This window comes from Hyla sarda, chromosome 1 (assembly GCF_029499605.1).
Source record: "Hyla sarda isolate aHylSar1 chromosome 1, aHylSar1.hap1, whole genome shotgun sequence".
Taxonomy (NCBI): domain Eukaryota; kingdom Metazoa; phylum Chordata; class Amphibia; order Anura; family Hylidae; genus Hyla; species Hyla sarda.
The window spans coordinates 465,813,457-465,837,464 of NC_079189.1; the positions used below are offsets into that span (position 1 = coordinate 465,813,457).

Sequence of the window (24,008 nt, forward strand, 5' to 3'; positions counted from 1 at the left end):
AAAAATCGGCAAAGAATATAAATCAGCCCCAAAACAAAGAACACCAGTCACTAAGACCTATTACCAAATGGTACAAAATTTTATTGATCACTGACTGACGTGGGTAGTGTAGTTACCATTTGGACAAAAACAATAGCTACAAACTGCGAAAACTGTTCACCTATCTTTTACTTTTTGAACTGTCAGAAAATTATGCCAGTAGGGACATAATGGTAATATAGATTGTGGCACTGCACCTGCTGAAGAGGCATTTGTATGCCACTAAATTATAGTATGTTCAGTATTCATGAATGTGAAATGGAGAAAGAAGCATTTCTCTAAATTGGGTGGGACTAAAACCTAAATTAGGACCTGCTTGTTGAAATTGTAGGGAAAAAAGGGGCAGCTCCCACTCAATTTTATTTATTCATTTTGGAGCTAGTTAGGTGCCACCTTAGATAGCTCAATCAGAGACTGCTAAACCTCTTAGGGGATGCTACTAGCCTGTGAAGTGAGCGAGGAGAGTCTAAACAGTGGGAGCCAAGAAGCACCAAGTTTGGTATGGTGCATGCTGTTTGTAGTGTTAGAATCCAGAGCTGACAGCTAGAGAAGCTGTATATTAGTTAGAGGCCAGACAGCTAGGATTTATTTTGGATGCGTTACGTAAAATGTGCACTGTTTTCTGTGGATCATTGCCATATACTAAAGAATACAACTGATAATGGCTTGTTTAAAGTACCCTTCAGTGTAAGAGTGAAGTTTCCTGATGTTTCCACAGTCCCAATTTAGGTGGTGGCATTCCCTGAGTTATCTATCCCATTGCATATATATGTGCGGGATTCACACTTACCTTTTTGAATAGGGAGGTCTGGTGGCAAATAATGAGCCAAACAACTGTAAGCAACATCTGACAAGGGATCCCCTAGGGTAGACAGTTCCCAATCCAGAACACCAAGAACTTCCACCTTCTCTGGATGAAATATTAAGTTATCCAACCTGAAGCCATCAGAAATAAATAAAACATTAACCCGCAAAAATGAATTGTGACTAGGAAAACATGACAATTCCATGCATATATGGTTAATGACGGACATATATGGATAATGACTATTGCCCCATTTACTGTCTATGAGGCTGATGGTGGCTACACCATGTGGCTATCTGTCTTGACTGCTGTGCTAGTCAAATGGGAACCTTAAGATGGGACCTGCACGTATAAAGACTTCTTTCAAAGTTACTACTCAAAATTATTTTAAGCATTACCTAAAATCTCCATGTACAACAGTGGTGATCTGGTTGGGTGGTAGATGATGTGGGAGCCATTCCATAAGTCTTTCCATGGCTGGGATTGTATGGGTCTCACTAGATCTGTACTGCTTGGTCCATATCTGAACTTGCCGTTGAATATATGAACCTTTTCAAACACAAACAAGAGATATTTCAGCTAGTGGTAGCAATGGAGATCCCTAGACAGTTCCTATTTCCAGGTTCCAAGGCTATAAGAAATGTGTTCAATATAAAATGAGCCAATATTGCCTGCCCAACCAATATTCTGAGACTTTTCTCAGCTTCAATCACCTGATAATAATACTAATAATAATCATAATAGTGATGATGTAACAAACAAACATACCTTATCTCATCACCTGCGTTTGTTTGCTTTTTGTGCATATCAGAAACTTTGACATTTACAATGTGTAACAATGCCAAGGATTAACCTTTGTACCTCTATACAGGAGTCAGACTGAGTTCTAGGCAGTATCCCTTTTCACCTACCAAACCATTCTCAAAAGGCATTCAAACAAATTTTTAAACTATGCTATGTTATTTCCCTGTTTGAGATTACAGAGCGTGCGCTAGCAAAGAAGATGGACAAAAAATACCAATGTGGAAATGAATTTGTACATCTGCTAGGGGAAAAAACCTTCACAAAATTCCATAAACCTCACAGGCAGTATCTTTGTGTAGCTTTTCTCTTGAAAGCTCAGACAATGGCCCAAATTTACTAAGAGTGTTGGGTTTTTATTAGTGTGGAATGTTGTCTCAGACATGCATTATTCCACTAAATTTACTATGGGAACACACAGGGCAAGAAAGTTCGGCCCAGCTTTTTTTTTTTGGTGGGAATTCTCAGCCATTTACGGTATTCATAGGATTTTTTGCGAATTCAAAAGTAAATAGGTTTGTGAGAACGTGACCCTTTCTCTGACCAGCCATGCCCCTTTTTTTGCATTTGTTGGTTTATTTTGGCCCATTACACCACAAATTCTGGCATAAAATTGTAGTGCACTGCGCCATAAATTAACACAACCTGAAAAAAGCAGGTTTGGTTTACAATAGCAAATAAGGGCTAAAAATGCTGCAGACCACTCCTCCATTCTACTTCACCACTAGGAAGAGGTTATCATTGTATGGCATGTTACAGACACAGTGGAGCTGAAGCATGGTCATGGCCACTGTTTCTACAAGTCTGCCAGCCCAAATGTTCCTCACCACTTTACTAAACTGCAAGATTCTGCTAATAACGGGTAAATCGGCTAATAACGGGTATACTTTTGGGTCCTCATCACAGATCTGGGTAAGTAATACCTCCTTTTAAACTTTAAATTAATTTTAAGTGACACATTTTAGACTGCCATGGTCTTTGATCATAGAGAATAAATAAAGACCATGGCAGATTGAAATGCGTCAGTTAAACTTGCGTGCTTCTGAGGGTACAGGTGTGCTCTTTTTTGAGAAGACTATCTCAAAAAATGGTGCAATAAAGATTAGAGATTTTATCCATTTAAAAGTAGCGCTGGAATTACTTAACAATTTTGATAGTTTTTAAGATTTAAATGGGCATTGTCAGATACAAAAACTTTTGATATGCTGTAAAGCATGCAAAACAAATAGGTTTTGCAATTGCTTAAGTTAGAACATTGTCAGTATTTCATACTGAAAAAGACAGTCAAACAACTGCCCTCCTGCCTGCTTGGACACATACTAGTCCTGCTGTGTCCATGAGTCATGGACCCACTTCCTTGATTGACAGCTGTGAGCGCAGTGATGACAGCTGGAGGAAAAATCCTCCCACTGTCAGCTTGTGTCCCGCTACTGTCAGTGAGGACAAGCTGGGAGTTGTAGTTTTGCTAATGCTAGGGGAGATGTGAGTAGACAGCATACTGAGGGAGGAGGCGGAGACCTGCACAGTGAGGCCACGCCCCCTCCCTTCAAGAGGAACTCAGACTAGTGAGCTAAATTAAAAGTGTAATAAAATAAAGATGCTAGACGTACATGGTCAGGATTAGGTACTGAGTGATATATATATATTTTTTTATTATTTTGTTGGATCTGACGTTTGTTGGATCGGAGCTTTAAGTTGCTCATTGTAAACATGCTTTAAGTTTCAATAGGTAATTGATGAAAAGAAATAGAATGGGTCAGGTTCCCTATTCATATAGCATCTGGAGGTATAGGTCCAATACAAGCTACACTTAAGAGTGGTTATTTGCAGGTTATTAGCATATACCAAATAAGTACTTCTTGGCATATGTAACACCAGAATTTACCAACATCTTTCCAGGAGGAGTGTCTATCAAGCTCTGAGAAGATATATACAGAAACGGAATAATTTTTTGCAATAAGAATAATAAACTAATCCTCAAAATCGCTGCAGCCCAAATCTGTACAAACAATAAAATAATTTTATTACCTTGTTTTCCATAATCCTCAAGCTGAGCTGCCTTGATATCTACACTGTGAATCTTGCATAATACTTTATTCATTTCAGTGTATATTGCATGGCGCTGTTCAGCATCCAACCCTGGTAGGGCAGGATCTTTAAAGATACGTCCGGTGAAGTACTGCATCAGATAAAAAGGAGTTCCAATAATACTGCCAAAAAAAAGAAAGTCTGTGTGTGACAACTGAGATATGCTTTAAAGGGGTACTCCCCTTTAAATCAACTGGTGCCAGAAAGTTAAGCAGATTTGTAAATTACTTCTTTAAAAAAAAAATCTTAATCCTTCCAGTACTTATTAACTGCTGATTACTACAGAGGAATTTCTTTTCTTTTTGGAATACAGTGCTCTCTGCTGACATCATGAGCACAGTGCTCTCTGCTGACATCTCTGTCCATTTTAAGAACTGTCCATAGAAGGAGAAGATCCCCATAGCAAACATATGCTGCTCTGGACAGTTCCTAAAATGGACAGAGATGTCAGCAGAGAGCACTGTGTTCCAAAAAGAAAATAAATTTCCTCTGTAGTATTCAGCAGCTAATAAGTACTGGAAGGATTAAGATTTTTTAATAGAAGTAATTTACAAATCTGTTTAACTTTCTGGCACCAGTTGATTTAAAAAAAAAAAAAAGTTTTCCACCGGAGTACCCCTTTAATAAACGAATTCAGAGAATTGTTGGGAAGTGAGAACTACTTACCCAGAATCTTCACAGAGGTTGAACACCTTTGGTACAGGTACACCAGCTTCCCCAAGGGCTTTCAAGATCCTATAAACAAGTATCGCAGAAAGATTACAGAAAAACCCACACTGAACAGTGGACTTACTGCATCTATACAGTACTAATGTTCTATACCTGCAGAAATAATACAGGTGCTTTTTCAATAAACAATAGTCACTACTACTGCTGATTGCATAATCCCATCCCCAAAAAGTGAAGTTTGGCTCATACAGTCCATACGAAAAATACTGTGTATGAACATAGCCTTAAAGGGGTATTCCAGGATCTTTTTTTATTTGACTATGCTACAGGAGCTGTAAAGTTAGTGTAGTTCATAATATAGTGTATGTACCTGTGTGTGACGGTTTTCTCACAATTCATATGTGATGTTCGCCCCAATATTTATTTTTAACAGCATACAAAATTACTCATGTCTCAGGATTTCCCATGTTGCAGTACGTCGAGACCTGACATCACTAGTCGGGTGATCAGAGGGAGTCTGCCCTGCTTCAATGGGTAGAGTGACTGCTGGGGGGGAAGAGTTCATTTTGCAACAGCTGTAGGTACCGTGATTAGGAAACACTCGTGTATTGCATTGAAGGGATCACAGGTGAGTTTCAATGGGTGGGGTGGCTGATGTGTGGGAGGGAGGAAAGTGACTTCATACTTACAAACTATGGAACTATGGGATGTGTAGTTTAGAGAACAAAATTCAACAGGAAATACCCAGTTCTGGCAGGTACGTACTACTAAAATCCCCTTATGGTGGATAACCCCTTTAAACTGATCCAAGAGATGGTGCCAACTCCTAAAATTAGACACAACTGCACAGTCTCCATATTGGGGCAGGTGAGCAGAAGCCAACAACATAATTTAGCAGCGTTTGCTGCCCAGGTTACACTACCAGGTTTAAAGACACAGAGGAGGGAATTTATCATTAGTTCTGCCATGTTTTTATAGTGGTAAACTGTCACAAATGTTTGCGCAATGGGTGAAAAAGTAGCAAACTTTTTGTGCAAGTCATTTAGACTGATTGAAGAAAACACCTTGAATGTAGTGTGGCATGGTTAGCGATTTGCAACTTTTAAAACTGTTGCGCAACTGCACTCCAGCCTGGACCACATATAGAAACTTGCTTACATCTAAGCTACTTTGCTATTTATGAAGAACACGCACCTCTTTTATAAATGTTGGGGAAGCACACATGACGTACGCCAGAGCAAAGAGGGTAAAAGAATTTGATAGGCAATGATAAATCCCCCCTATAAAGAACATAGTACCACTTCTTTTGTCTTGCATGATGGGAGTAATTTCCAGTTTCTGCTCTATTTCTATAGATAGGTAAGTGTAGAAAGACAGAGCGCACAGTATCATTTCTCTTGTCCTGTATGCTGGGTGTTATTGTCAGTATGTGCTCTATTTTTATTTATATATTAATAGGAATAGAGAGAATGCACAGTACCACTTTCTTTGTCCGCTATGCTGGGTGTAATTCTCAGTGACTGCTCTATTTCTACATTTATGTATAGAGGGAGAGAGAGAATGCATAGAACCACGTCTAGTCCTGCATGCTGGGTATAAATCTGAGGATCTGCTCTATTCCTTTTTATATGTATATACACAAAATGAGAACGCACAGTACAACAACTTCTGTCCCGTATGCTGTGTATAATTCTTCATATAGGCTATGGCTCTATATATGTATAAATGGAGAGAGAGAGAGAACGCACAATACCATTTCTCTTTTACTGCATGCTGGGTATAATTCGGAGGATCTGCTCCATTACTTTATATATGTAGAGATAAAACGCATACTACCAATTTTCTTGTGCAGTATGGTAAGTGCAATTGTCACTATTTGCTCTATTTCTATACATATCTATATAGGGATATAAAATGCAGAGTACAACTTCTCGTCCTATGTGCTGTGTATAATTCTTTGGGCCGACTCTTTTCTATAGACATGTATAAAGGGTAAGAGAGAAAACACAGTACACAGTATCTGCTCTATTTCTATACTTATGTCTATAGGCAGAGAGAGAATGCACAGTACGACTTCTCTTGTCCTATATGTGGGGTGTAATTTTCACTATCTGCTCTATATGTATAGTTATATATGTATATCAGGAGAGAAAACACAGTGCAACTTCTAGTTTCCTGTATACTGGGTGTAATTGCCAATATTTGCTCTTTGTCTACATATATATATATATATATATATATATACACATACACATATATATATATACACATATATATATATATATATACATATATACATATACCGTATATACTCGAGTATAAGCCGAGTTTTTCAACTCTCTGCCTGTCAATCCTTTCTCAGTGGTCTTCAACCTGCGGACCTCCAGATGTTCCTGCGGACCTCGGCTGTCCGGGCATGCTGGGTATTGTAGTTTTGAAACCTTTGGAGGTCCGCAGGTTGAAGACCACTGCGGCCTTCGTCATCATCCAGCCCCCCCCCCCCTTTTGTTTTGTACTCACCTCCCCTCGGCGGGAAGTTAGGGTGAGCTGGTCCGGGCCATCTATGCTGCAAGGACCGTCCAGTGGGGATGGTTAGTCGTTGCGGGCTGTCCATTTTCACCGGGGGGCCTCTTCTCCGCTCCGGGCCCGGCCCTGGACTAGTGACGTTGCCTTGACGACGACGCACAGGGACGTTGCGCATGTAGTTTTGCAACATCTGGAGGTCCGCAGGTTGAAGACCACTGATGAAAGGATTGACAGGCGGTGATGATGAAGGAGGGGGAGGGGGGGGGATGATGGCGAAGGCCGCAGTGGTCTTCAACCTGCGGACCTCCAGAGGTTTCAAAACTACAACTCCCAGCATGCCTGGACAGCCGACGGCCATCCGGGCATGCTGGGAGTTGTAGTTTTGCAACATCTGGAGGTCCGCAGGTTGAAGACCACTGATGAAGGGATTGACAGGCTGTGATGATGAAGGGGGGGTGATGACGGGGGTCTGGATGATGACAGAGGGGGATGATGTATTTCCCACCCTAGGCTTATAGTCGAGTCAATAACTCTGGGCTTATATTCGGGTCGGCTTATATTCGAGTATATACGGTATGTCAAATGAGAGAGAGCACAGAACAACTCTTGTCCGGTATGCTATCTCTTGTCTTGTATGTCTATAGGGAGAAAGGGGCAAATTTACCATTGTTTTTACACAGTTTTTTTTTAGTAATAAATTGTTGCAAATATTTGAGCAATGGGTGGAAAAAGTTATCAGTTTGCAAACATTTTTCATAAGTCATTTAGGCTCAATGAAGAAAACAACTCCTCTTTGATAAATGTGGGGAAGTACACATGACGTATGGCCAGACAACAGGGGTAAAAAGAAATTGATTTACACAGACAATGAAAAATTCCCAGAAAGGAATTTGATTAGGTTTTTTTCTTTTTTTTAAAATAAAAATAACTAGTGGCAAGCATATGAAATTATTAATCTAGAGGGGCTGATATCATATACTAAAATGCATAGCATCCCCTCTCCTTTTTGCATAACACTATAAAGGCTCTGTATTGGGTACCAGTCTTCTGTGGATAGCAGTGAGGAAAGCTGCTATAAGGAATTTAATTTCCCCGCTAAAGCTAATTCAAGTTGAACATTTCTTCACAATTATATATGTTAAAGAAAAATGATACTATTTCCATGTATCAGTAACTGCTGAAATCAACAGAAAAGAGACCAGAGAGGATTACCGACCTATACTCCCTCTCTACAGCATGAGCTGCAGGCAGCAACTTTCCTGGAGGTTTTTTGCGCAGTACAAGTTGTCTTCCATTAAACAGAACATAATAGGTTGGGTTGGACTGTCCATGACTGAACTGTCTCACAGAGAGTGCACCTGCAGTAATATAGCACAGTTATATTCTTGAGCATATACCACTATATGTAGATACAAATTTGGACAAAATTATATTATTTAATTAAAGGGGTACTCCGGTGAAATATATATATATATATATTTTTTTAAATCAACTGGTGCCAGAAAGTTAAACAGATTTGTAAATTACTTCTATCAAAAAATCTTAATTCCTTCTGTACGTATTAGCTGCTGAATACTACAGAGGAAATTATTTTCCGTTTGAGACACAGAGCTGTCTGCTGACATCATGAGCACAGTGCTCTCTGCTGACATCTCTGTCCATTTTAGGAACTGTCCAGAGTAAAAGGAAATCCCCATAGCAAACATATGCTGTTCTGGACAGTTCCTAAAATGGACAGAGATGTCAGCAGAGAGCACTGTGCTCATGATGTCAGCAGACAGCTCTGTGTTTCAAAAAGAAAAGAATTTCCGCTGTAGTATTCAGCAGCTAATAAGTACAGGAAGGATTAAGATTTTTTAATATAAGTAATTTACTAATCTGTTTAACTTTCTGGGACCAGTTGATTTAAAAAAAAAATTAAAAAAAGTTTTTCACCGGAGTACCCCTTTAATGTTGAAATTGCAACAAGAATGAAAAGTTGTGGAATTATAGAAATCACAGGATTGATAGACATGACCAATAAACATTTAGATTTTACAGTCATAAATAGCTTAGGGTGTCCTGGTTACAAATATTTTGATAGTTTCTTGATATGCCCTTTCATTCTTGAGATATGAAGGTTTATAGTTTGACAATTCAGGGAATCAGTCAGATGGGCATGAACTTCATTTTAAAATGGGAGTAAATATCAAGTGATGGTTGGGATTATACAGTCAGGGGGTGCGTTTTGCATTGAGGGGTATGTATATCTAATACACACCCCCTGACTGTATAATCCCGTCACTCGCCTTATATTAATTTCCATTATTAACATTTTCTAGAAACTGTAAAAAGATGTGTGATTAGGGCACCCTAAGCTGTTTAATAATAAGGCAATGTAATTTTTTTAAGGGGTGGGGGGTAGGCCACAGGTCCTTTTTAATTATAAAGTTAAAGGGGTTATCCAGGAAAAAACTTTTTTTTATATATCAACTGGCTCCAGAAAGTTAAACAGATTTGTAAATGACTTCTATTTAAAAATCTTAATCCTTTCAGTACTTATGAGCTTCTGAAGTTAAGGTTGTTCTTTTCTGTCTAAGTGCTCTCTGATGACACGTGTCTCAGGAACCGCCCAGTTTAGAAGCAAATCCCCATAGCAAACCTCTACTAAACTGGGCGGTTCCCGAGACACGAGTCATCAGAGAGCACTTAGACAGAAAAGAACAACCTTAACTTCAGAAGCTCATAAGTGCTGAAAGGATTAAGATTTTTTAATAGAAGTAATTTACAAATCTGTTTAACTTTCTGGAGCCAGTTGATATTTATAAAAAAAAAAATTTTCCCTGGATAACCCCTTTAATAATTATGGTCTGAGGAAGGTTCTGCCACTCTGAATACACTTGGGCACACAAATCATCAAGCTCCTCTGCTGGCTGCTCCCTTTGCAATTGCTGATCAATGAAGTCTCAGACGTAACACACAAAGTATAGTAGAGGACAGAGGGCACGGTCATTAAATAACGCACTTGTAAATTATTCTAAGGCACAGTCTTTTTCGTGTTCAGTAACCGAAGCTGACAAACATAACGAAACTGGTGGGGTGCTAAGTATCAAAAAAATAGATATGCAATCCAATATGTAGAAAAAGGGGTGAACTTGCACTCACCAACCATGTAGTTCACTTTATCATGGGACCTTCGTGCAGCTGGGATACATCAGATGAGAGCAATCAGAGGCTAACAGCCGTTTTCGCACACAGCTGTGTGCTTCTTCCGGCCTTCCGGCCGGAAGAAGCACACAGCTGTGTGCGAAAACGGCTGTTAGCCTCTGAGCGCTCTCATCTGATGTCTCCCAGCCGCACGGAGGTCCCATGATAAAGTGAACTACATGGTTGTGAGTGCAAGTTCACCCCTTTTTTACTTATTGGAAGTCTCAGATATGCTTTATGGGTGACAAGTCTGGAGACACCATAGGCCATCGTAGCACGAGCAACATGCAGCCTGGCACTGTCATGTTGAGAAATGGATCCTGAGAATAAAGACTAGATGGGTCCAGCTATGCCACCCCATACCATAATCCCAGGAGTAGGACTGGTGTGACATTCCCTCGTTGAGGCCTTTTCATGGTGTTGCAACTTCCATGCTTAGGAGTGTATTTCTGTATACAAATACAAACCTGATAATTTCTCCCCAAATATATCTTCAAGATACTTTGTCAGAGAATCTCTTGGAATATCCATCGTTGGTCTCACAGAACGAGTGTTTGGAACAAAGTCTTTTAAAGGGAATCCCAACCGACTTTCTAAATCTTTAAGTGCATCCTTCACATTATTCACCTGTTTAAAATGATGTTATAATAAAAATATATACATGGTTACTACAGAACAAAAAAACATCTGTACTCTGCTATGTATGGCATTGCAATAGACAGTAAATGGAGTGGCAGTGCACAAACGTCACCAGAATTGAGATTGCTGGGGGTCTTCGTGGTCAGACCCCCGGAGATCACACAATTATTTACTAATTTGTGGATCAGCAGAAGATGTAAGATGTGTATTTTATCTTTTAACATAGCTACTGTATCACACTTTATAGAAACTCTCCTATAAGAGCAGGCTAAAGAGTAATCTGACTATACAGAACATGGAATGTATTTCTGATATGTAATTAACATTAAAGGGGTATTCCAGGAATTTTTTTCATTTGACTATGCTACAGGAGCTGTAAAGTTAGTATAGTTCATAATATAGTGTCTGTACCTGTGTGTGATGGTTTTCTCACAATTCTTCTGTGATTTTCAGCATACAAAATGACTTTTGTCTCGGATTTTTCCCAAGTTGCAATGCGGCCGAGACCTGACTCACTAGTCAGCTGATGACAGGGAGCCTGTCTGCTTCAATGGGTGGAGCGATCGCTTGGTGGGAGAGAGATCAATCTGCAACTAATGCAACAGCTGTAGGCACCCTGACTGAAAACCACATGTCTTTTGAATGGATGCAGCTCATATCAATGGGTGGGGTGGCTGATGTGTGGGAGGGAGGAATATGGGATTGTGGGATTTGTAGTAAAAAAAAAAAGAAAAGTCAAACAGGAAATACCAGTTCACCCCTTTAAAGAGAAGAAATGTGAGCTCATATTATCTGTCAGCTGCTCTCAGACCCCTATTGTTGAGATTGTCTGGCGACAAAAGCCTAAGGCTAGGTTCAGACTACAGAATCTCCAGGCAGAAAATTTCCGCCCGGCGATTCCGAGTGCAGCCAGCGCCGGCTGAATCAGTCGGCACTAGGACCGCGCGGACACTGCAGTCTCCAATAGGAAATAGGAAATTTCTAAGTGGATTTTCAAAGCGGATTTTCTGCTTCACAAATTACGAAGTGTGAATTTGTGAACGGAAAATCATTCACTACACTATACATTTTAGAAAGCGGAATTTCCGCCTGCAATTTTGCTTTGAAATTCTGTAGTCTGAACCTAGCCTAAAGGATAAATGCAAGTTTTATAACAGTTAGTCAACCAACAACAATAAAACACTAAAAATAAGCACCGCGGGGGACATTTATCAATGTTGGTGTGAGGTAATATAGATTTTACCCCTGTTTGCTTGGTGTATTTTTTTACAGTTTCTCAAAATTTACCAAAATGGTGCACGGACCTGATAAATTCTGCACAATTATAGAAGCCAGTGAGCTGTAGAGCTAGTTTTAAAGGGGCACTCCGGTGGAAAACATTTTATTTATTTTTTTATTTTTAAATCAACTGGTGCCAGAAAGTTAAACAGATTAGCAAATGCCTTCTATTAAAAAATCTTTACCCTTCCAGGACTTTTTAGAAGCTGTATGCTACAGAGGAAATGCTATTATTTTTGAATTACTTTTTTGTCTTGTCCACAGTGCTCTCTGCTGACACCTCTGTCCTTGTCAGGAACTGTCCACAGCAGCATAGTTTTGCTATGGGGATTTTCTCCTGCTCTGGACAGTTCCTAATACAGGCATCAGGTGTCAGCAGAGAGCACTGTGGACAAGACAAAATAGAAATTCAAAAAGAAAAGAATTTCCTCTGTAGCATACAGCTGCTAAAAAGTACTGGGAGGGTAAAGATTTTTTATAGAAGTCATTTACAAATCTGTTTCACTTTCTGGCACCAGCTGATTTAAAAGAAGAAGAAAAAAAAAATGTTTCCACCGGAGTACCCCTTTAAAGATAGGCCGCATATACAGACCCAAAAACAATGGTTCTGGGAGTATAGCTCATACCACCCATTTGTCTAAACCAGTGCTTCCCAACCAGGGTGCCTCCAGCTGTTGCAAAACTACAACTCCCAGCATGCCCAGACAGCCAACGGCTGTCTGGGCATGCTGAGAGTTGTAGTTTTGCAACAGCTGGAGGCACCCAGGTTGGGAAACACTGGTCTAAACTTTTGTAGGTATGTTAAAGATGCAAAACAAACAAAACATGTTAAACTGAATTTTTTGTTTTTCTAAACTGCTGCTTTTTCCTAGGCCTTCCTTACATTCCACTGTACTTTTACAGCCCCCTACCTTTATTGTATGAAAGCCCACTTGTGCTGCAGCCTTTAAATTTTGTCCTATATCATCGAGAAAGATTGCCTCCGTAGGCTGAACACCAAGACGCTTTGCACAAAGGTGGTATATGCGAGGGTCTGGTTTACATATACCTTCAATGCAAGACTCAACAACCTATAAAAATAAAAAAGTTAGGAAGAACAATTAATGCACACTACACGAATATAAAAACATTAATGCTAAAACATTTCGCAATTCAAGGGTTAAAAAACCAGAGCTGATTTCTTCCAAAAACAGCACCACACTTGTCCTCAGGTTGTGCGTGGTATTGCAACTCATTTCCATTTAAGAAAATGGAGCAAAGTTGTAATACCACACACAACCTGGGGACATGGGTGGTGCTGTTTTGGGAAAAATGTTGCTGTTTTGCTAATCCTGTATACTCCCTTCAAAGAAAATCTGTCATCAGTATCACCCGCACTAACCTGTTGGTACAGGCTTGTAGTGAGGGAGACACTGATGAAAATCATACTTACTAGTCCTCGCTTCGTTCTTCAGTAATCCCCAGTCTTCTGGATATGCAAATGTCCTGTTTGGTGCACGGGAGAATTTACAAGGACCTAGTGCAGCAGGAACCAGATGTGTCTGCTACCCCTGCACCCCTTTTCGTTACACCCCTTACATAAACAACGTAATACAGGGTACTGGGTTCATAACAGCAATGGCTGCTTACCACATCGAACTGTGAACGGTCTATTGGTAGAAAACTCTCTCCACTATGCAGAAAGAAGTTGTTACTCAGCACAGCAGTTTTGAGTCCCTCAGCTTTTATACACTGAATAGCCTCAGTCATTTCTGATAGCTGCTTAACCATCTCCTTGCTGGTAAGGTCTGTGAGGAAACTGTGAACTGGAACGGGACGTCCTGTCTGCAATGTTTGAAAGGTATATGCATTAAAAAAAGAATACATCTTGTAATCAGGTAGATGTATGTATTAAAGGGGCACTCCTGTGGAAAACTTTTTTTTTTTTTTTAATCAACTGGTGCCAGAAAGTTAAACAGATTTGTAAATCACTTCTATTGAAAAATCTTAATCCTTCCAGTACTTTTTAGGGGCTGTATACTAAAGAGAAATCCAAAAAAGTAATGCATTTCCTGTGATGTCCTGACCACAGTGCTCTCTGCTGACCTCTGCTGTCCATTTTAGGAACTGTCCAGAACAGCATATGTTTGCTATGGGGATTTTCTCCTGCTCTGGACAGTTCCTAAAATGGACAGCAGAGGTCAGCAGAGAGCACTGTGGTCATGACATCAGAGGAAATGCATTTCTTTTTTGGATTTCTCTTTAGTATACAGCCCCTAAAAAGTACTGGAAGGATTAAGATTTTTTAATACAAGTGATTTACAAATCTGTTTAACTTTCTGGCCCCAGTTGATTAAAAAAAAAAAAAAAAAAAGTTTTCCACGGGAGTACTCCTTTAAGTATGTTCTACCTATACATAGCTTTATTGGTTTTATGTTTCCAATGATTATTAATTTTATTATGTGCTAAAATAACTATATGCCATTATATTTACCCATTAACAAACCAAAGCAATAGTCCCAAAGCTCCTAATAATACAAAAAACAACCTTTCCAATACATTTTAAACTTTTGACATGTTTTCATGGGTCGGGGATTCAGACCCCCACAATCTGTAGAATGAGGTGCTGCTGCACAAGACAGGCTCCATAGACAGCGGCACTTTAAAATGTATTGGATAGGGGTCTTCCAATACATTTTAAAGTCCATATTATGCAGTGACTGATCAAAACTTTTGACATGTCAAAAGCTTTTTAAAGGGACAGTGACACTTTCCCAAACTTTTAATAAGGTCTCAAATGTATGATCAGACTCACTCCAATTATTATACCTGCTCTGAGCGCAACACTATTTCTCCAGTACCCAAGAAGACAACAAATACTAAAAACCAAAAACACAATCAGTGGGGCTCAAGGATTAATGTACATAAATAATACAATGCAGAAAATTTTAACTGGAGATACAGTTATATTATACTCATATATAAAGGCTATATATGAATATAACACAATATAAAACAAAAATTACAAATGATCTTACTCCCACTGCCCATAAACTGCCCATGAAAAAGCTAAATTTTGGTGTAAAGTGAGCCAATTTGTACAGTCTAAACTTAGACTAGACAGTCTAAAGATGCATCAGATTCATTATACAGCTTTAGCCACTAATCGGACCGTCTAGTCTAAGTTTACACTATTTAAGAATTAGACAATTTTTATTTATCTACCACAATGTTCTCAATTTTTTTTTTTTTTTACATGGGAAAACAGAGCAAAACATAGAACTCACAATATTTGAGCAGAGGATTCCAAATTCGTTCACAAAACCTAGTGCAGACAGCTCTCCTCTCATGTACTTCATCCAGGGTCCTCTGTCTCCACCGGTTTGAATAGCTTCTATTATGGTGCCATTTGGCACATTATTACGGATCTCCCAATCTGAATAACAAGTAACAAGAACATTTGTCTCAACTATTAAATTAAACATGGTAAGATAACCCACGACCATTCATAGTATAGTCAATCTGAACGGTAACTCAGAAAGGTATCTCTTCCTTTCTAGCCCAAGTGAAGATCCACGAGGAGGATTAGTGGTCCAGGAGCCATTCTGCAACCTTGTGGGTTATGCCCAAAACACCTTTGTATCCAATTACACCATCTGCACCAGTCCCCCCACATGTAATACAGTCATGGCCGTAATTGTTGGCACCCCTGAAATTTTTAAAGAAAATAAAGTATTTCTCACAGAAAAGGATTGCATTAACACATGTTTTGCTAATCACATGTTTATTCCCTTTGTGTGTATTGGAACTAAACCAAAGGGAGAAAAAAAAGCAAATTGGACATAATGTCACACCAAACCCCAAAAATGGGCTGGACAAAATTATTGGCACCCTTAACTTAATATTCGGTTGCATATCCTTTGGAAAAAATAACTGAAATCAGTTGCTTCCTATAACAACCAATAAGCTTCTTACACCTCTCAGCCGGAATGTTGGACCACTCTTCCTTTGAAAACTCCTCCAGGTCTCTCTTATTGGAAGGGCGCCTTTTCCCAACAGCAATTTTAAGATCTCTCCACATGTGTTCAATGGGCTTTAGATCTGGACTCATTGCTGGCCACCTCAGAACTCTCCAGCGCTTTGTTGCCATCCATTTCTGGGTGCTTTTTGACGTATGTTTGGGGTCATTGTCCTGTTGGAAGACCCAAGATCTCGGATGCAAACCCAGCGCTCTGACACTGGGCTGTACAGTGCGACCCAAAATCTGTTGGTAATCCTCAGATTTCATGATGCCTTGTACACATTCAAGCACCCAGTGCCGGAGGCAGCAAAGCAACCCCAAAACATCATAGAACCTCCACCATATTTCACTGTAGGTACTGTGTTCTTTTCTTTGTAGGCCTCAATCCGTTTTCGGTAAACAGTGGAATAATGTGCTTTACCAAAAAGCTCTATCTTGGTCTCATCTGTCCACAAGACATTTTCCTAGAAGGATATTGGCTTACTCAAGTACATTTTGGCAAAATGTAGTCTTTCTTTTTTATGTCTCTGTGTCAGCAGTGGGGTCCTCCTGGGTCTCATGCCATAGCGTTTCATTTCATTTAAATAGTTTGCACTGACACTGATGCTCCCTGAGCCTGCAGGATAGCTTGAATATCTTTGTAACTTGTTTGGGGCTGCTTATCCACCGTTGACACCTTTCATCAATTTTTCTCTTCCGTCCACGCCAAGGGAGATTAACTACAGTGCCATGGGTTGAAAACTTCTTGATAATGTTGCGCACTATGGACAAAGGCAAATCTAGATCTCTGGAGATGGACTTGTAACCTTGAGATTGTTGATATTTTTCCACACTTTTGGTTCTCAAGTCCTCAGACAGTTCTCTTCTCCTCTTTCTCTTGTCCATGCTTAGTGTGGCAAACACAGACACACTATGGAAAGAATAACTGAACTTCTCTCCTTTTTATCTGCTTTCAGGTGTGATTTTTATATTGCCCACACCTGTTACTTGACCCAGGTGAGTTTAAAGGAGCATCACATGCTTGAAACAATCTTATTTTTCCACAATTTTGAAAGGGTGCCAATAATATTGTCCAGCCCATTTTTGGAGTTTGATGTGACATTATGTCCAGTTTGCTTTTTTCCCCTCCTTTTTTGGTTTAGTTCCAATACACACAAAGGGAATAAACATGTGTATAGCAAAACATGTGTTACTGCAATACTTTCCTGGGAGAAATACTTTTTTTTTCTTGAAAAATTTTAGGGGTGCCAACATTTACAGCCATGACTGTACATACAACACGTTTACCCTCTCTTCAATCCATGCGCCCCTACCTTCAGCCAGTCTGTAGGGTGATGGAAGAAGTACACCTCCCATGTCAAAAACAACCGCCTTGTATCCACATGTGGCAGCATGGCCCCATCCTATTGAGCTCCGCTGGAATAAGCGTAGTTTCCAAACTGAAGAAACTTTGGAAGGATTGAAATATGACGGTTGTAAAACTCTAGTAATAAGCATGGTTACCTAAGGAACAAGACATAATATTATATTACAACAGTTATCCCCCATCTCATACTGGCATGAATTAGAGGAAGGAAAGTGTGGAGAGTTGTTTGATAGATTTCTAACACTGAAGACTTGTTTATTTAGGGAACCTGATCTATAGGAATAAGACAGGCAGCTTTTCTAAGAAATAGAGAATAATGATCACACAATAAGCGCACATCCCTGCATTCAGCTGTCCCCAAGATCAGTTCTTTAAGATCCAATTTACAAAAGCTACCATATATAATTGAGGCATGACCGCCATCAGAAATGTTGGGGTTCCATACTGTCGTATCATCTGGACCCCCAGAAATTACATAGGAAGGGGACAGAGCCAGCAGCAAGGGGCCCCTTTTATATTTATTTTGGCCTGGGCCCCTGATGGCCACCTTGATCAGAGGCAAGTGATGGTGCAGTCTGGACCCACAGTAAGTTATGGGCACAGTATTCTGTACAATGTGGATGACTTCACAAAAAGGAACAGTGGGGTTTTTATTTGTTTAATACAGTACTTGGTAATATAGGGGTGGGACTCATGGCCCCCACCCTTTGGGTGGTGGAATTTTCCCTTTTTTAAGGCAATTTTTAATGGCTTAAAGGGGTACTTCACTGAAACCTTTTTTTTTTTTTTTTTTTTTTTTTAAATCAACTGGTGCCAGAAAGTTAAACAGCTTGTAAATTACTTCTATTAAAAAATCTTAATCCTTCCAGTACTTATCAGCTGCTGTTACAATCCACAGGAAGTTCTTTTCTTTTTGAATTTCCTTTCTGCCTGACCACAGTGCTCTCTGCTGACACCCCTGTCCATTTTAGGGTCTGTCCAGAGCAGGATAGGTTTTCTATGGGGATTTGCTCCTACTCTGGACAGTTCCTGACATGGACAGAGGTGTCAGCAGAGAGCACTGTAGTCAGGCAGAAAGGAAATTCAAAAAGAAAAGAACTTCCTGTGGATCATAACAGCAGCTGATAAGTACTGGAAAGGTTAAGATTTTTTAATAGAAGTAATTTACAAATCTGTTTAACTTTCTGGCACCAGTTGATTTAAAAAATAAAAAAAAAAAATAAATAAGGTTTCAGTGGAATACCCCTTTAACCTCTTAAGGACGCAGAGCGTATGGATACGCCCTGCATCCCGAGTCCTTAAGGACACAGGGCGTATCCATACGCCCGTGGGAATTCCGGTCCCCACCGCTAGCCGGTTGGGGACCGGAGCCGGATGCCTGCTGAAATCGTTCAGCAGGCATCCCGGCATATCGCCCAGGGGGGTCATTATGCCCCCCCCATGTCGGCGATCGCCGCAGATCGCTGGACAATTCAATCCAGCGATCTGCGGCGATTCCGGGTCAATCGGGTCTCCAGTGACCCGGTGACCCGGAATTACTGGCTGTTCGGGGCCGTCTCTGATGGCCCCGAACAGCCAGAGCCTGCAGGGGTGAGGTGGCACTGGTGCCACCTCACGATCGCCCTGATTCGTCGGCCGGATTACCGGCCGACCAATCAGGGCGCCTGCTGCGGGCGTCACTCCCGCACCGGCTCCGCCCCTCTTCCGGAGGGCGTGAGCGGGTGCGGGAAGACGACCCCGGGTGCTGGGGACCCCGATCCCCGGCGTCCATGTTGGGATCGGGGCCCCAGGAGGGACGGCTGCGGCGAGGGACAGCCTGCGATGGAGCAGCAGCAGGAGGTGAGTTACAGCCTCCTGCTGTTGCTTAGCAACAGCTCCCAGCATGCAAAAAGGGCATGCTGGGAGCTGTAGTTATGCAACAGCAGGAGGCAGACCACCACAACTCCCAGCATTCCCTTATGGGCATGCTGGGACTTATGGTTTTGCAACAGCTGGAGGCACATTTTTTCTATGGAAAAGTGTACCTTCAGCTGTTGTATAACTACAACTCCCAGCTTGCACAAACAGCTAAAGTGCATGCTGGGAGTTGTAGTGGTGCATCTGCTGGTTGCATAACTACAACTCCCAGCATACCCGTTGGCTGTCGGTGACTGCTGAGAGTTGTAGTATTGCAATAGCTGAAGGCACACTGGTTGTGAAACTTGAGTTTTTTTTTTTTTACCTAACTCAGTGTTTCACGACCGGTGTGCCTCCAGCTGTTGCAAACTACAACTCCCAGCAGTCACCTTACACCATGCCCCGTACATGCTGGGAGTTGTAGTTTTGCAACAGCTGGAGGTACACTGGCTTTGAAACACTGAGTAAGGTCACAAACTCCGTGATACATAACCAGTGTGCCTACAGCTGTTGCAAAACTAAAACTCTCAGCATGTACAGTCTGTCAGCGCTTGCTGGGAGTTGTAGTTTTGCAACAGCTGGATGTCCCCCCCCAATGTGAATGTACAGGGTACACTCACATGGGCAGAGGCTTACAGTAAGTATCTGGCTGCAAGTTTGAGCTGCAGCAAATTTTCTGCAACAGCTCAAACTGCCAGCGAGAAACTACTGTGAACCCCCGCCCGTGCGACTGTACCCTAAAAACACTACACTACACTAACAAAAAATAAAATAAAAAGTAAAAAACACTACATATACACATACCCCTACACAGCCCCCCTCCCCTCCCCAATAAAAATGAAAAACGTCTGGTACGCCACTGTTTCCAAAACGGAGCCTCCAGCTGTTGCAAAACAACAACTCCCAGTATTGTCGGACAGCCGTTGACTGTCCAGGCATGCTGGGAGTTTTGCAACAGCTGGAGGCACCCTGTTTGGGAATCACTGGCGTAGAATACCCCTATGTCCACCCCTATGCAATCCCTAATTTAGGCCTCAAATGCGCATGGCGCTCTCACTTTGGAACCCTGTCGTATTTCAAGGCAACAGTTAAGGGTCACATATGGGGTATCGCTGTACTCGGGAGAAATTGGGCTTCAAATTTTGGGGGGTATTTTCTGCTTTTACCCTTTTTAAAAAAGTAAAGTTTTTGGGAAAAGAAGCATTTTAGGTAAAAAATATTTTATTTTTTTTACATATGCAATAGTCGTGAAACGCCTGTGGGGTATTAAGGTTCACTTAACCCCTTGTTACATTCCCCGAGGGCTCTAGTTTCCAAAATAGTATGCCATGTGGGGTTATTTTGCGGTCCTGGCACCATAGGGGCTTCCTAAATGCGGCATGCCCCCAGAGCAAAATTTGCTTTCAAAAAGCCAAATGTGACTCCTTCTCTTCAGAGACCTGTAGTGCGCCAACAGAGCACTTTTCACCCCCATATGGGGTGTTTTCTGAATCGGGAGAAATTGGGCTTCAAATTTTGGGGGGTATTTTCTGCTTTAACCCTTTGTATAAATGTAAATTTTTTGGGAAACCAAGCATTTTAGGTAAATTTTTTTATTTTTTTTTACATATGCAAAAGTCGTGAAACACCTGTAGGGTATTAAGGTTCACTTTACACCTTGTTACGTTCCCCGAGGGGTCTAGTTTCCAAAATGGTATGCCATGTGTTTTTTTTTTGCTGTCCTGGCACCATAGGGGCTTCCTAAATGCGGCATGCCCCCAGAGCAAAATTTCCTTCAAAAAAGCCAAATGTGACTCCTTCTCTTCTGAGACCTGTAGTGCGCCAGCAGAGCACTTTTCACCCCCATATGGGGTGTTTTCTGAATCGGGAGAAATTGGGCTTCATATTATAGGGGGTATTTTCTGCTATTACCCTTTTTAAAAATTTAAAACTTTAGGGAAACCAAGCATTTTAGGTAAAAAAAAATTTTTTTTTTTTTTTTACATATGCAAAAGTTGTGAATCACCTGTGGGGTATTAAGGTTCACATTACCCCTTGTTACATTTCCCGAGGGGTCTAGTTTCCAAAATGGTATGCCATGTGGGGTTTTTTGCTGTTCTGGCACCATAGGGGCTTCCTAAAGGTGACATGCCCCCCAAAAACCATTTGACGCTCCTTCCCTTCTGAGCCCTCTACTGCGCCCACTGAACAATTAACATAGACATATGAGGTATGTGCTTACTCGAGAGAAATTGGGTTTCAAATACAAGTAAAAATTTTCTCCTTTTTACCCCTTGCAAAAATTCAAAAATTGGGTCTACAAGAACATGCGAGTGTAAAAAATGAAGATTGTGAATTTTCTCCTTCACTTTGCTGCTATTCCTGTGAAACCCGTAAAGGGTTAAAACGCTTACTGAATGTCATTTTGAATACTTTGGGGGGTGCAGTTTTTATAATGGGGTCATTTATGGGGTATTTCTAATATGAAGACCCTTAAAATCCACTTCAAACCTGAACTGGTCCCTGAAAAAAAGCGAGTTTCAAAATTTTGTGAAAAATTGGAAAATTGCTGCTGAACTTTGAAGCCCTCTGGTGTCTTCCAAAAGTAAAAACTCATCAATTTTATGATGCAAATATAAAGTAGACATATTGTATATGTGAATAAAAAAAACATTTTTGGGAATATCCATTTTCCTTACAAGCAGAGAGCTTCAAAGTTAGAAAAATGCAAAATTTTCAAATTTTTCATCAAATTTTGAGATTTTTCACCAAGAAAGGATGCAAGTTACCAAAAAATTTTACCACTACGTTAAAGTAGAATATGTCACGAAAAAACAATCTCGGAATCAGAATGATAACTAAAAGCATTCCAGAGTTATTAATGTTTAAAGTGACCGTGGTCAGATTTGCAAAAAATGGCCGAGTCCTTAAGGTGAAAAAGGGCTCAGTTCTTAAGGGGTTAAGAGAGCTGCTTTTGTGTATGTTATTAGTATGTATTTCAATAAAGATTCATTGTACTATATTGATATGGTGTGTGCCAAAATAGTGTTTCTGCTCCTTGGTAAAATAAGGCAGAAATTAGGCAGAATTGGTACTTATTTGGCATGGAATTATATGTGGACGCTTAATGCCCCATTGCCTTCATGAGATTTTACCATGTGTACAAACTTCATATTGGGGGAGATTTATCAAAACCTGTGCAGAGGAAGAGTGGTGCAGTTGCCCATAGCAACCAATCAGATTGCTTCTTTCATTTTCCACAGGCCTCTTTAGAGGCCTGTGGAAAATGAAAGAAGCGATCTGATTGGTTGCTATGGGCAACTGCACCACTCTTCCTCTGCACAGGTTTTGATAAATCTCCCCCACTGTGAACATCCCCAAACTCCTATAGGAAAGTCACAATCTACTGCAAATCTGCAGCGTGTGAACACAGACTTATGGAAAATGGAACAGCGAACTTTGGGAACAACATCCCGGGGGTCCTGCAACAAAACAGCTCCTGGTAAGTACAGTGACACTATTTAAATGTCTTTCTTGTGCCATGTGAGCTCGGTATATCTCAGATGGTCACATGACAGAAAACACAGAGCAAGGTACATTATACAGATCAGTGCTCCCTAACCTGCGGCTTATTAGCTGTCACAAAACTACACTTCCCACCATGCCTGGAGAGTCTAAGTCATGGGAGTTGTTGTTTTGTAACAGATACTGGAGAACATCAATATAAATCAACGAAAACAATTCTGCTAGTCCGGCTTATGTATGCCCGCTTAAAGGGGTACTCCGGTGGAAAACAATCAACTGGCTCCAGAAAGATTTGTAAATTAGAAGAAAGGTGTGTGGTGAGTGTGCTCAATCTGTCTAGTCGTCCGAGAAACTAGCACAGTGCGGACCCCCAATGGCTGCACTAAATATTTGGCAAGCATAAAATGATTGACAAATAATAAGAAATTTAAAGAAAATGTGCTGTTCTCTAGGGCAGTGTTTCCCAACCAGCGTCCCTCCAGGTGTTGCATAACTACAACTCCCAGCTCCTAGCCAAAGGCTGTCCAGGCATGCTGGGAGTTGTAGTTTTGCAACATCTGGAGGCACGCTGGTTGGGAAACACTGCTCTAAGGGATGGGTAATAATAAAAATATGGGAGAGTTGTAAAAAATTATGAGGTATGAATGTGAAAGAAACGTGTATTCCGGGTTAAATAAGTAGCCAAAAATATTTAAATGGTGATAAATGAGGGTAAATAAACAAATGTATTAAATTACTAAATATACAATGGTCCTAGAGTGGATGCCAGCAATCCACTCCGGGATTTGAGCATTAAAACTTGATAATAAAATTAGGGATCGACCGATTATCGGTATGGCCGATAATCACGATTTTGGGCATTATCGGTATCGGCAATTACCTTGCCGATAAGCCGATAATGCCCCGCCCCCACCGCGACCACCACCCCCCCCGACCCGCCGCACCGCACCCCCGACCCACCGCTGGGCGGTATACCGGTATGGATTTTTGCCCATACCGCTATACCAGTCGGGCCCCACCCTCCGAGTCAATAAAAAAAATAAAATAAACTTACCCGTAATGGGGGTGGTCCGGGCCATTCATCCATCCTTCCTTCCTGTAGTGTCCGGCGCCATTCCGAGTGGAGGGTGCACCGGTACGGGCTGTCCTTCTCCGGGGGTCCTCTTCTCCACTCCGGGCAGGCTCCGGCCTAGTACGCTGCATAGACGCCG

General features: G+C 41.0%; 2 protein-coding genes across 11 annotated transcripts in view; one reads left to right on the forward strand and one right to left on the reverse strand.

The window, feature by feature from the left end:
- Window positions 1-24,008, reverse strand: part of ACAD10 (acyl-CoA dehydrogenase family member 10) — a 289,487-nt gene that overhangs the window by 14,819 nt on the left and 250,660 nt on the right. For 7 of the 9 annotated variants that reach the window (XM_056536213.1, XM_056536239.1, XM_056536262.1 and 4 more), the window contains 10 exons: window positions 17,345-17,534; window positions 15,298-15,446; window positions 13,661-13,855; window positions 12,943-13,101; window positions 10,582-10,741; window positions 8,145-8,286; window positions 4,400-4,468; window positions 3,674-3,855; window positions 1,243-1,393; window positions 830-975 (listed from right to left, as the gene is read on the reverse strand). In XM_056536213.1, coding sequence (XP_056392188.1) covers window positions 830-975; window positions 1,243-1,393; window positions 3,674-3,855; window positions 4,400-4,468; window positions 8,145-8,286; window positions 10,582-10,741; window positions 12,943-13,101; window positions 13,661-13,855; window positions 15,298-15,446; window positions 17,345-17,534 — 1,543 coding nt within the window. Of the gene's footprint in view, window positions 1-829; window positions 976-1,242; window positions 1,394-3,673; window positions 3,856-4,399; window positions 4,469-8,144; window positions 8,287-10,581; window positions 10,742-12,942; window positions 13,102-13,660; window positions 13,856-15,297; window positions 15,447-17,344; window positions 17,535-21,514; window positions 21,633-22,427; window positions 22,461-24,008 lie in introns of those variants that run through there. The other 2 variants (XM_056536222.1, XM_056536273.1) reach the window with 2 other exon arrangements.
- BRAP (BRCA1 associated protein) overlaps window positions 22,621-24,008 on the forward strand; it is a 71,892-nt gene continuing 70,504 nt past the window's right edge. The window contains exon 1 of one of the 2 annotated variants that reach the window (XM_056536325.1): window positions 22,621-22,774. In XM_056536325.1, the coding sequence (XP_056392300.1) occupies window positions 22,717-22,774 (58 nt within the window). In that variant the 5' untranslated portion in view covers window positions 22,621-22,716. The remainder of the gene's footprint in view (window positions 22,775-24,008) is intronic. The other variant, XM_056536305.1, reaches the window with a different exon arrangement.